Source organism: Stegastes partitus, unplaced genomic scaffold (genome assembly GCF_000690725.1).
Source record: "Stegastes partitus isolate 25-593 unplaced genomic scaffold, Stegastes_partitus-1.0.2 Scaffold1176, whole genome shotgun sequence".
Taxonomy (NCBI): Eukaryota; Metazoa; Chordata; class Actinopteri; family Pomacentridae; genus Stegastes; species Stegastes partitus.
The window spans coordinates 288827-302365 of NW_007578907.1; the positions used below are offsets into that span (position 1 = coordinate 288827).

At 44.2% G+C, this 13539-nt stretch overlaps 1 protein-coding gene across 1 annotated transcript in view; it reads left to right on the forward strand.

Annotated features, from left to right (window-relative positions):
* The window catches only part of sec63 (SEC63 homolog, protein translocation regulator), a 17643-nt gene extending 4488 nt beyond the window's left edge, over positions 1-13155 (forward strand). Inside the window, exons 2-19 of the mRNA XM_008297013.1 lie at positions 448-547; positions 1892-2006; positions 2181-2293; positions 2383-2444; positions 3845-3903; positions 4040-4090; positions 4180-4288; positions 4490-4584; positions 5081-5213; positions 6821-6913; positions 7017-7162; positions 7355-7502; positions 8474-8556; positions 8720-8788; positions 8873-9028; positions 9857-10042; positions 10118-10318; positions 12835-13155. Of these exons, the coding sequence (XP_008295235.1) occupies positions 448-547; positions 1892-2006; positions 2181-2293; positions 2383-2444; positions 3845-3903; positions 4040-4090; positions 4180-4288; positions 4490-4584; positions 5081-5213; positions 6821-6913; positions 7017-7162; positions 7355-7502; positions 8474-8556; positions 8720-8788; positions 8873-9028; positions 9857-10042; positions 10118-10318; positions 12835-13035 (2120 nt within the window). The 3' untranslated portion in view covers positions 13036-13155. The remainder of the gene's footprint in view (positions 1-447; positions 548-1891; positions 2007-2180; positions 2294-2382; positions 2445-3844; positions 3904-4039; positions 4091-4179; positions 4289-4489; positions 4585-5080; positions 5214-6820; positions 6914-7016; positions 7163-7354; positions 7503-8473; positions 8557-8719; positions 8789-8872; positions 9029-9856; positions 10043-10117; positions 10319-12834) is intronic.
* The last annotated feature ends 384 nt before the right edge of the window (positions 13156-13539 follow it).

A 13539-nucleotide genomic window follows, 5' to 3' on the forward strand; every position in this document is an offset into this window, starting at 1 on the left:
AACCAGTAAACCAGGACTGGGTGGTTCAGTGTCTAATCTGAACCAGTAAACCAGGACTGGATGGTTCAGTGTTTAATCTGAACCAGTAAACCAGGACTGGGTGGTTCAGTGTCTAATCTAAACCAGTAAACCAGGACTGGAGTCAATGACAGAGTGTTCTTCCTGAAGGGGGCGGGGCCAGCAGCAGGGGGTGGGGCCAGCTAAACCAGGATTCTACAGTTATGGAGAAATCAACCATCTGTGGGGTTCGGAGCTGAAAAACATTGTGTGGACGTGAGATTTCTTAATTTAATAAAAACAAAAACGAGGCTCAATATGGGAGCTTTAGCCACATTATGCTAAACTCTGGCTAACATGCATGTTAGGTAATGTGCCCACACCAACGTGGCATCATCAGCACCGATTGAGTTCATGTGTCATAACGTCTTGATCCCGTGATTCTTCCAGAACAAATCCGCCTGAAGAGCCTGCGGAGGGTCCATGGCCGGTGTCTGTGGTACCGGCTCCGGCTGATGAAGTCTCAGCAGAGCATCGTTCCAACACTAAAGTGAGTCCAGCGAGCCGACTTTGCTTTGTTGTGTAAATAAAAGTCGTGGGAGGCGAATGTTGTCGAGACGCGACTTCCGTTTTTTTGTTTTGTTTTGTTTTTAAAAATTGCTTCCAAGCAGCTCTCTGGAAGTTGATTAGACTCATGTTGAGCTGATTGGACTCATGAATTATTCAATTATGTTGATACGAGCACAGCTTCAGGTTCGTATGAATATCCTGACGTGTGATTGGCTGAAACTTCAGTATTGGAAAAAAATCTGACACTACATGTTGTGCTGTGACTTGAACAGCTCGGTGTGTTGTGGCTTTCTGATTTAAATGGTTGAGCTGATTGTTGGCTCATGTGGTGGCAACTTCTGCAGACAGAGAACCTGTTTCTGGTCAAAATCATCTGTTTTGGATCTGAAATATTTCCTAAAACTGAATTCTTTCTGCAACCAAATGTTCCTCTCTCCTCATGTTCAGCTGCAGGTGGAACTGCAACTGGACGTCTTTTAAATAAAGTTTTAAAAAACACTTAAAGAAGCTTTAAATCAGAGTAATTTGTGTTCTGTCTTGTAGATTAATCATGAGAAGATGCAGCAGGATGTGTTTCAGTTCATTCTCCTCACCGTCGACATCTGATTGTCTTTTTCTAACTTTTTGTTTGCTGTTTGCTGCTTCGTTCTCACCGTTGCTGTAGTCTGACTGTGTTTTACTGAAGCTCCGTCGTCCTCCTGACATGAAGCTTCAGTCGGTCGGTTCCAGCTGGACAGACGTTGTCAGTCTGGTGTTAATCACAGGTCAGCTTCTCTGCTTCTCGGGTTCGGGCCTCTCTGTTCTGCAGCTGTAAACATTTCTCTTCACATCAGCCTGTTTACTTGCGCTGTGCTTGAACAGCTGTTTGACTCTCCGTCCTGTGTTTACTCTCGACATTTAACGAGCCCGGTTTATAAATTCTCCGTGATGTGAAGCCGGATGAAGCTGGCGTTCGTCAGGAATCGTCTCCGCTGCTCTCGGCGTCTCGTTTCCTCCTCAGAGATGCTGTTTATTGCGGGGATCCATCATGTGTTTTTCTGGTTGAGCAACTTGGACAACTTGGGCCGAGTGAGCAGTTGTCATGGCAACAGATGCTGCAGAGCAGGCCATAGGTTTTTTTTTTTTTTTGCCATTGTCATGGAAACAGGTTGAACTTCAGTGCATAAATACCAAACAACAACAACAGCAGCAGCCGCCGCAGCAGTGTGAGCGCCTGAGCTGCCCTCCTGCTCCTGTTGTCGGATGTTTGTAGCTGCAGGAGTGTTTTTATGACCGAACGCAGCGCTGACGTTTATCCGTGTGACGTTTTTTGTTGTGTTTGCAGGAAAGCAGCCTTGTTGTTCGGGTGGGCTGTGTTCCTGCTGCTAGCGTACAAGGTGTCCAAGCTGGACCGAGAGTACCAGGAGTATAACCCCTATGAAGTCCTCAACCTGGACCCGGTAAACGCACAAAACACACACATCCTACCGAGACACTCGCGTTCTGGAAGCTTCTGTATGTTTACTGTGTCAGGCTGAGAGGTGACGTCTGTGTTTAACAAGCAGCTGGACTTCCAGGATTAAAGATGAAACCTAATTTACTCGGTGACTAAATGTGGTTTGTTGTGTCTTCAGGGTGCGTCGCTGTCAGAAATCAAGAAGCAATATCGTGTTCTGTCTCTCAAATACCATCCAGACAAAGGTGGAGATGAGGCCACGTTCATGAGGATTGCCAAAGCTTATGCTGCGTAAGTTTGAATCACGCTCAAACCCATCATTTCCCTCTGTTTCTGGAGTTACTGATCTGTTCTCTTTTTTTTCTTTTTTTTCTATGCAGTCTGACCAACGAACTGTCGCGGACGAACTGGGAGACCTACGGGAACCCAGACGGTCCCGGAGGTGAGACGTTTCATGCTCTCAGCAGGTTTCTGCATGTTTGGGTGTTGACACGTGTTGTGTGTCGATGCTGGTGACTCAGAGTCTGCAGACACGAACGCGTTACGATGAAACGTTCGCTGAGAGCCGACAGGAAACGATGTGAGGCTCCAGAATCCATGTTTTACTGTCGGAGCTGCAGAGAACCAACGAACGTGTTGGTGGACTGAAACTAAAGCTTTGTTACGGCGATAAAACGTCTGTTCGAGTCAGTTTTCATCTCTTTGTGGCCATTTTGCATCTTTTCTAGTCAGTTTTAGGCTCTTTTGTGTTGTTTTGTGTGATATTTGTGGCCATTTTGCAGCTTTTTTTTCATTGATTTGTTTCTGAGTTTAGTTGTTTTGTGCGTTTGCAGCCTTTTTGCATCTTGTAGTGGTTGTTTTTGTGTATCTCAGAGGCAGTTTTATCTTTGTTTGCACTGAATCAACGTCTGTTTGTGTTCATTTTGCATCTTTTTTTAATCGGTTTGCGTCTCTTTGTGGTGGTTTTGTGACTCTTTGCAGCTAATTTCGCTCCTATAGGGATGTTTTGTGTCTCTGAGAGGTGTTTTTATCAGTTTGCACCGAATCAGCATCTGTTTGGGTTCATTTTGCATCTCGTTCTAATTGGTTTTGTGCGTCTTTATTGTTGGTCTTCATGGTACTTATTTTAAGTATTTTTTAGTCTTTGTGGAAGTTCTTCCTTATTTTGCATCAGCTTTCGTTCATTTTGCATCCCTTTAAGTCAGTTTTAAGCTCTTTTGTGTTGTTTTGTGTGATATTTGTGGCCATTTTGCATCTTTTTTTCATTGATTTGTATGAAAGTTTAGTTGTTTTGTGCGTTTGCAGCCATTTTGCATCTTGTAGTGGTTGTTTTTGAGGCAGTTTTATCTCTGTTTGCACTGAATCAGCATCTGTCTGTGTTCATTTTGCGCCTCTTTGTATTTGGTTCTGTCTTTTTCTGGTGTTCTTGTTGCTGCTTGTTCGCTCTCAGTGTTCGCTTGGATTATTTTTTGTCTCTGTTTGCACTGGTTTTGCAGCTGTTTGTGGTCATTTTGTGTCTGTTTCTGGTTGTTCAACTTGGTGTCGGTTACTTTGAGGTTCTCTGTTTCTTCTCAGAAATATGGATTAATGTCAGAAGGACGTTGCTGTAGAACTTTACGACAGTAATAATGAAGGCAGATGGACAAACCTGGAAACTAAAAACCTTCATACGGACAAAATTACATGTTTATTCAGATTCATCCAGTTTCAAGTCTGTCAGCTGAAACGGTACATTTTCAACACAGAGCTAATAGATAATGTAATAAGGATAAATCTTTGTGTAGCGGAGTGCTTTCACTGCAGGATTTATTAACCCTTTGCCTGCTGTGTTTTCCTCTACAGCCACCAGCTTCGGCATCGCTCTGCCGGCCTGGATCGTCGACCAGAAGAACTCGATGCTGGTACGGATCCTCCAATTATGTCCTCGTAGCTTTAACTGATTAACTTTGTTTTTTTAGTGTTTTGTATCCTGAACCTTGTATTCATGCTGTTGCAGGTCAGATTTAAAGCTCGATTTGTTCTGTTTTCTGTTCGTAGGTTCTGCTGGTGTACGGACTCGCCTTCATGGTCATCCTTCCTGTGGTTGTGGTGAGTTTCAGCCGCGGTTTCACACCACACACCGCTTCTCTTTCACGTCTGCGGTTTCTCACTTTTCTCTCTGTTTCCTGTGTTTTTAGGGCACGTGGTGGTACCGCTCGATCCGGTACAGCGGAGACCAGATCCTCATCAACACTACGCAGCTCTTCATGCATTTCATGTACAAGACGCCCAACATGAACATGAAGCGTGAGTTCCTGCTTCGCTCGCCGCGCTCAAGTAAAGCGGCTCCTCGGCATGTTTAGTGAAGCCGACACCGCGGTGCAGAGAGTGTTTGTGGTGATTCTGGAGATGATTCTGTGGAGCTGCAGACTCGTGAACGTTTGTGTGACATTGAACTCGTGTCTCGCTGTTTTTGTTCGACTGACTTTGACTCTGTGCGTCCTCCAGGGTTAGCCATGGTGCTGACGGCTGCCTTCGAGTTCGACCCTCGCAGCAATAAAGAAGCAACGATCAGACCCACGGACAACATCGAAGTGCCGCAGGTAGAAAAACGTCCTTCTGCTTCGGTGGAGAAAATAGAAATTTAAGTTGTTGTTTTTTTTAGATATAGAACATTCCTCGTTGTCCAAACCTTTTCTGTCTCTGAGAAAAACACTTTAGGAAAAGATTCCCAGAGGAACTATTGATCCAAACAAATACAATCCTGTCACAGCCGTCTCTTAGAAACTTCCTCTCTCTGCCGTCGGACTCTTGAAGCATTTCTTTAAGCTGTTTTTGATCATAACATCTGCTTGTTTGTTAGTTTTTCTCGCCGGTTCATTTCTTCAGTAAACACAATAAGAGGAGACGCTATCGGCTCTGAATTAATTTCTTCTTATTCACCAAAAGCACTCTGAACACATAAACTCCCGACAGACACGAACTCGTTAACTGCACGTTTCTCATTAGACAACCAAACCCGATGTGGTGAACGTCAAGGTTCTGATAATATTCTGGGCTGTGCGGCGTCTTTAAAACTCTCTCGACTCTCTTTTGCAGTTGATCCGTGAGTTGGGAAACATCAACGTGAAGAAGAAGGAGCCTCCGTTCTGTTATCCCTACAGTCTGAAGGCCAGAGTCCTGGTTCTGGCTCACCTGGCTCGGATGGACGTGTCCGAGGAGTTGGAGGAAGGTAGGAAACTCTAAATTATACGAGTGTGCTGTTTGAAATGTTATGAAGATGAAATTTATAAAAAGATTGTCGTTTTTCTGGCGTATCTGGTGAAACATTTTAAAAGATGAAGGCTGCAGAAAATTAATTATCTGTAGCCTTGATGTCGGTTGTATTCACATTAGTTTTGCATGTTAACATGATGCAGCAAATCCAGCAAAGTGTCTCCTTGTTGACAGGCCAACCCACGTGGGCATATTTACAGGATATAACCATGTGTATCCTGAAGAAAACAAATGATTTTGTCTAAAATGACCCAAAAAAAGTGTCAAAAATGACTCAGAATTTACCCAGAATGGTTCAGTTGTTGTCCAAAAAGGAAAAAAAAAGGTGCAAAATGACTCAAGAATCATTTAATATTTGTAAAAATTGAACCAAAATGTCCCGGATTTGTCCAAATTCATACAAACTTACCTGAGATTAACCCACATTTGTACATAATAACTGAGAAATTAAACATTGCTTCATAAAGGAAAGAAAACTCGTCTGAAATGAGATCAAATTGTCTAAAATGAGAAAAAATAACGACTCAGATTGTCCAAGCTAACTCAAACACTAGCAGGACTTTGCAGTGCAGTAAAAATGAGCCCACGGTGAGTTAAAAAAAATAAAGATAAAAAACTCAAACAGAAACAAGCAGGTGGATGTTGATGAAGACAGGCGGTAACCTGCTGGTTGGTCTCTGGGTGGTAACCATGGTAACCACAGACCCTCCTCTGGTCACCGTGACGATCCTCCACTCGCGGGTCGATCGTTGCCTGCAACCCAGAAGCGCCCTGACGATTTCTGAACCACCGCGGCGATGAACGGTCTCAGAACTTTCTGATCAAACCTGGATTCTCTGTAACGGCGACAGAAATGGGCCGGAAGCTGTTTCATTAGAGTTCCAGATGTGTGAAGTCAGACGGCGACGCGAGCTGTTTGGAGCTAAATTAAAACTAAAACACACACACAGACACGTAGAGTTTGTTCTCCTGTAGGGACGTGGTTTACACCCTGAACCAACACCAGCTGCTGCTGCTGCAAGACGTTTACGTGTTTTTGGTCTCGGCGTTAATCAGCTGAGGTTTGACTCACAGACGAGTGAAGATCGGGAGCGAAACATGACGTCATTAGTTTAGTTACGTCAGCAGAACGGTGGACACCATCCCAGTCCTGGATGAACACACCCTTACTTTCATATGTGCTTCGTTCTCAACACGCTGGAAGGTTTAATTGATTACAGGTGTTGGATTTCAAGGCTGTGATTAATGAATTATCTGCATAATTAGTCTATTTTTGTTAAGTTGGAGCAATCCTCTTAAGAAACATGATGCAGGTGTGTTATTTAGAACTTAAAAAGAGTCTAAATTCAGTGATTTCAGCTTCTTCAGTGTGAACGTTTTCTGGTTTCTTTCCTCTGTGACAGTAAACTGAAGATCTTTGGACGAAACAAGACTTTTGAGGAAACTCTGATCCACATTTTTCACCTTTTTTCTGACCTTTTAGAGCCCAAACAGCTGATTAATTCATCATCAGTAAAACTAGTAGCAGCTCCACAGATGTTGTTGTGTGTGTTTGTGTTGCAGATCAGAGGTTTGTGGTGAGGAAGAGTCCTGCTCTCCTCCAGGAGATGATCAACGTGGGCTGTCAGCTCACCATGATGGCCAACAGCCGAGGAGGTAAACATCCGCATACGTGTCGTTCTGCTGGTAATAAAATCGTCTCATTGTGAGAAACACGAAGGCCGCTTTCCTCTGACGGCTTCGTCACGCCTCCCCTCAGGTTTCCACGCTCCTCGTCTGGTCACCATCGAGAACTGCATGAAGCTGACCCAGATGATAGTTCAGGGCCTGCAGGAGTCCAAGTCGCCGCTGCTGCAGCTGCCGCACTTCGAGGAGGAACACCTCCGATACTGCATCTCCAAGAAGGTCCGTCCGTGTTCATGAGAGAGTAAAGCTCCTGCAGATTCAGAACCAGATGTTCTGAGGAGGTTCTGGAGAAGCTTTAGTTTTATTTAACCAGTGCTGATCCTCCAGTGCAGGCGGTGGTTCTGTACGTCGCTGTATATGTATTTTATGTGTATATAAATGTGATGTTCTGACCCTGGTCCTCCTCTGCAGTACAAAGTCCGAAGCCTCCAGGACCTGGTGAGCCTGAAGGACTCGGACCGGCGCTCGATGCTGCGTTTCCTCGGGGAGGAGAAATACGACGAGGTCATGGCCGTGCTGGGCAGCTTCCCCCACATCACCATGGACACCAAGCTGCAAGGTCGGTCCTGGAGGTTCTGTTGGACCGCCGGCAGACCAGCAGCCGCTCCGTCTGCAGCTTTAAGTGTTGGGAAGGGAAAAGCTTTTACCATAAGAACCGCTAAAAGGCTAAAATACACGTTTAGGATTTAATCTGAAAGTTGTACTTTGTTTAGCATGAAGCTGAACTACATCAGCTCACACGTGGTTCATCAAACCTCTGGTCTGTGGTCAGTGATGTGTTCTTAACAATAACTGGGACGTTCTTTACACCTGTGTGAAGGTTCAGACCTGCAGCTGCAACCTGATGGTAAAACGTAGAGAAACACATCAGTAGTGACATTAACGTTTAAGCTAAGCTGCCACCTGGTGGACGTTCGGAGGTTCAGACCAAACATGGACCGTTTGGTTCATCTTTTTATTATTATTAAACGCTCCTGTCTCATGTTCCTTCACTCTAATGTTGCCTCCACAGTCTATAGATATTCAACAGACTTATTTTTGGAGAATTTTTGAGTGAGACATGTAGAATAAAGTTATTTTTGTGTAATTAAATGTGACTTTAGGCTTATATTTGGTTAATTTTTCAAACAGGATGTCTCACGTGATTAGTTTCAGTGTTCGTTTTTAAAACTTCTGGCTGATAAATTGCATATTTTTGATCTTTTTTTTTTCTTGCTGATCTCCAAAATGGAGGATTTTACTTTAATATAACAGCTTAACGCCTCCATATGAACTAAACTCAAAGGTTCCACATCGATGTTGTTGCTGTCATTGAGGAGACGTCGTGTGTGATGAACCTGATGAACTTATTGATGCTTTTAATTTGGCACTTTTCTGCCCCGTTGTTGTTTTTACAAACTGATCAAACTTAATCCGTTGCAGGGCTGAACTGCTCACCAGTTCTGATGAGCGCTTTTATTTAGTTTTCATGTCTGTTTCCTACATTTAGACCCTAAAACCACCTTTGTCTCTCTCTCTGTGTCTCTGCAGTCCTGGACGACGAAGACAGCAACAACATCACAGCCGGCTCCATCGTCACAGTAACCGTCACCTTAACCAGGAAACGGATGGCGGTAAGGACTGAAAACACCGTCACAGGACAACTTGTGGGAATGATTTATTACGGTGCTGTTGTGTTTGTGCACTTCCACTGATGACCAGCAGGGTTCGCTGTTGACTGTCTGTGTGGTTAGTTGGTTAGTTAACAGCATCGTTTAACTGTGTCTGTGGTTGCAGGACATGTTTGAAAAAGAGCAGGAGTCCACGCCGTGTCTAGGAGAGGAAGCCGCCGCCACAGAGGAAGCAGTAAGTAGAGCACACCTAAATACAAATAAGATGTGTTGTGAAAACACACTCGGTCCGTTCATTTAAACTTTATCTGCTTTACAGCAAGGAGACACGAGTAAAGCCAAAACCAAAGTGTGGCAGAACAAGAGTAAAGGCGCCAAGAAGACAGCCAAGTCCAAGAAGAAAAAGTTAACCAAGAAGAAGGCGACTCCTGCTCCGGCCAAAGCCAAGCAGGCCAACGGCAACGTGGCGGGAAACGTAAGAGCTCGCTCACCTGTTCTCACCTGTTCTCACCTGAGCCAGCGCTGCTTCACACACAGCTACAGGTGGAGTCTGGAGAGAGGCGGCTGATCTCTAGATGGTTAACGTATCCCAGGTTCATGATGCTGTGCAGCTACAGTCACATTTACAAACATTGGGTTTGTTTGACAGCGAGCAAACCCTGAGGAAGCAATTTATATGGCCAGCTGTTAAAGATACACAACATGGTAGCAAAGATGCACAAAACGACTGCAAAAAGATGCAAAATGAGCACAAAGAGACACAAAACGACTGCAAAATGATGCAGAACAACTGCAAAGATCAACAAAACGACTGCAAAAAGATGCAAGATGAGCACATATAGACAAAACAGCAGAAAAGATGTGCAGAACGACCACAAAGAGTCACAAAACGACTGCAAAGATATGCAAAACGACTGCAAAATGAGCAAAAGATGCACAAAACGACTGCAAAAAGATGCAAAATGAGCACAAAGATGCACAAAACGACTGCAAAAAGATGCAAAATGAGCACAAAGATGCACAAAACGACTGCAAAATGATGCAAAACAACTGCAAAGAGACACAATCTGACTAGAAAAGGACAGTAGGGACACACAGAATGATGGACACACAAAACAACTACAGAGAGACACCAAACCGATCAGAGTGACGTTCTAGAAATCAGGAATAAAAACTGACTAGTCATAGCTGTTGTTTCAACTCCCATCAGTCAAGATTCAGCTTTATTAGACATTAACAGTCACATTGTTATTACAACAATCACTGCTGGTTTCAACGTCTGTCCTTGTTTCCGGTGTCGCAGGAGGTCGTAGCTGCGACGACGACGACGACGGCGGTGGCGACGAAGGAGGAAGAAGACGACGCCTCCGACAAAGGCAGCGAGTCGGACGAGGGCGAAGCCAACAAGGACTCTCCGAGCGAGAGGGACGAGGACAGCGACAAGCAGAGCGACACGGAGGTGGACGAGATGGCCGGAGACGACGAGGAGGTCAGAGGTTTGAACACGCAGCGCGTCTTAACGCAGCCTGCGCACCGCTAAACTAACCCGTGTGTCCGCCTGCAGGAGTGGGAGGCGCTGCAGCAGAGCATCCAGCGCAGGGAGCGGGCGCTGCTGGAGACCAAGTCCAAGGTGACGCACCCCGTCTACAGCCTGTACTTCCCCGAGGAGAAGCAGGAGTGGTGGTGGCTGTACATCGCTGACCGCCGGGACCAGACGCTGGTGTCCATGCCCTACCACGTCTGCACACTAAAGGACACCGAGGAGGTGGGTAGGAGGGAGGAGGGAGGAAGTAGGTGGAGGAGGAGTAGTGGAGTATGTTAAGGAAGAGGTAGGAGACACCTTGAGACACAGGTGTAGGTCTGAGGGGAGGCAGGAGAGACATGAAAACCACGTCAGCAGATCAGATATGTGATTGTTTTTAATCGGTTGTTAACGAGCAGAAATCCTGCTGGAACACATTTATAAAATAAATCATTGATTCATTTACGTCTATGAACAACAAACAGGTGTCTTGTTTTAAAATTCACCAAAATTACAATGTTTATCAGCCAGAAACTGTGTAAAAAAAAAAAAGATTATTGTCACATTTTCCTTCAACGAATCGTCCCTAACGTGCCGTTCTGCAGAACAATTAACCAAACAAGAGTTAAAAATAATAGATTTGATTAAAACCACTTTATTCTACGTTTCTGTTGTAGAAAATCTCCAAAAATAAACTTTGACTTTCTATTGTAAATATTATTTTTGTCTCAAAATTCAGATTTCTTTACATCTATAGTTCTGATTTTTTAAATCTCCAATAATAAAAATTAATAGTAATTTTCTGAAAATTCTCTAAATAATAGTTCAGATTTTTTTCTCTTATATTTCTCAGATTTCATAATTATGACTTTCTATCCCAGAATTTTACCCACTCATCTGTGTTTTTGAGTCTTTATTTTATAATTTTGACTTTTTATTTGCAGCCTTTTATCCTGTAATTCTACATTTATTGTTCTTAACTGCAGCACCAGAAGAGTAAATACTGTTGGATCAGGAGGATTAATATTCACTGAGCTGATCTAAAGGAGAGTAAAGAACAGAAAACCTGAGAGCCTCACTAACTGGTGCTTACTTAAATGAAGACTCTGTCACCATAAACTGGTGCAGAAAAATGGGACTCTTTGGTTCAGTCAATAAAGTGGCTTTGGTTTGGCAACTGTCTTAATTTTCCCATGAAGAACTCAGTCCTCTAACAGCATCTAGTGTCCAAACAGAAGAGCTCAAAGTAAATCCAGCTGATAAAAGCAGGAACTCCTTCTGTGCTGACGATCAGAGTGAATGAATCGGTGACGGGATGTTGCGACTGTCCAGGAACCCGTCTCTGTGGTCGCCGTACATCCTGTTGCCAGGCGACCCTGTCATTTCGTCCTCCGAGTGTTTGCTTCGCTCAGCTGGAACCTCTGATCCGCCGGCGTGCAGCAGCAGAGCCGGAGGCCTAATGAGGCCGGCGCAGGTCTGGAGGAACGGCGGCGACCCGTCACGCTCGGCCAAACGTTAATTATGTGTCGCGTGACGGCGTGTTTCTGGGAGGGTTTACCTTCATCGACAAGCAGGGCGGCTGGTGTTCGCCCTCGGCTCACGCGCTGAATAATAATCAGCCCGACCGCGCCGCTAATTGGATGTTTGCCGACTGTAATTGTCCATCACAGCCGGAGGCGCTTCAATGTGTAAACTCGTTCATCACGTTTGATCTGCTGACAGAAACGGTGACGACTGAGAGGACGGTTGTGTTTGTATCAGTTATGTTTGGTTTGTAAAGGGGACAAACACGGTGAGGCCTGTAAAATTATTGTCTTTTAATGATGCCGTTATTATATTAGCATCAACAACAAGTCAGTCGTAACTACGAACCGACAGGCAGCAGCGCTATCAATCATCAATCACCAGTCGATTGATCGTTAACGTGACTTAAGTACAGCGGACGTTGTTGATATGCTGATGGGTTTTTTTAGAAACGGGGACATCGGACTTCTGCAGCAGAAAACGGTTTGATTAAATCATCCGCTCGGCTTTGGGCTGTTCTTCGAGTAGATTGTTAACATGAGCTCTCATCGGAGCTCATTAACCTCCTCAGAGTCTCTGTCATGGTCCTAAACTCCCACAACATGAGCTGTAGTCTGAGCGACGCCTCCTCTGGTCTCTACAGGATTAAACAGAAAGAGGCTCCTCCTGGTGGACCAACCAGGTACTGCAGCTGGTCTGTGATACGTCTGCTGACATCATGAACTTCTTCTTCAGTCTTATCGATTAATATGTCTCCAATCTGTTGACTTAAAAATCAGTTAATCAATAATAACTAACAATGTGTGACCAGAACCAGATCCAGTGTTCAGACTGAGACACCTGGATGGATGTAGAACTGATCTGGTGTCAGGTTCTACCAGAACTCAGATGTGTTCTTCCTCCTAAATGTCATGTGTCTATCTGCTGGACTGATGAAGTTCTGAGGCTCAGAAAAGATGGATAAAGTCCATTAAAGTGCTAAATCTGGACCCTCCTCTGTGGACTTCAAGGACCTGGAACTCTGGAATGTTCACAGTCTGAAGGTAGAACTCTGGTCAGTAGATAAAGGTGCTGCAGATACAGAACCAGATGTTCTGGAGGAGGTTCTGGAGGAGCTTTGGTCAGATTTGGCTGCAGATTCTGTTTCCTGATGTAAACTTTGTGACCCGTTAATGTTTTAGTCTCACTGATTAAGTGCAGATCAATGACCTCTGAGTGTTTTTTGTGTTTTCCAGGTGGAGCTGAAGTTTCCAGCTCCCTCCAAAACAGGAAACTACCAGTACTCTGTGATCCTGCGCTCCGACTCCTACCTGGGCCTGGACCAGATCAAACCACTCAAGGTAACTACGGGGCTGTGGACTGTTTTCTTTCTCTGGTTCTGCAGCCAAATGTGCGGAAACGTTCCTGGACTCAAAGGTTCTGTTGGCAGCAGCTGAGGATCTGCCTCAAACCGAGCCAGGACGGTTCTGCTGTCTGCAGACTGACAGAGTTAGAATCAGAGTGATTTAACGTCTCATGTTGGTCATGAACTGACGAATTTCTGACTGAAAATACGAACAAAAAGCAATTTACTGGACATCTGTGGGTCTGGCCTTTATGTTTTATTGTTTTTTTTCCCATTTTTTTAGGCTTTTTGAAACATTTAATTAATCCTAAGGGGTTTAATTCGTGTTTTGTTTTTATATTTGGACATTTTTCTGTCATTTTATTCATTGTTTTGCATTTTTGAGAATTTTATAAATATGTTTTGAAATTTTTAAGATTCCGTTTTCATCCCCATCTATATTTTGAAGACTTTTCTCATCAGATATCATTCACAGCCTGCTTTATACAACATTTTAATTCATAAAAAATAGAGATAATTGACTGTTGACGGACTTTTCTCATTGACAGAGTTATTAAAACAGATATCTAAAGTTCTGTCTGTAAAAACTTTTGAC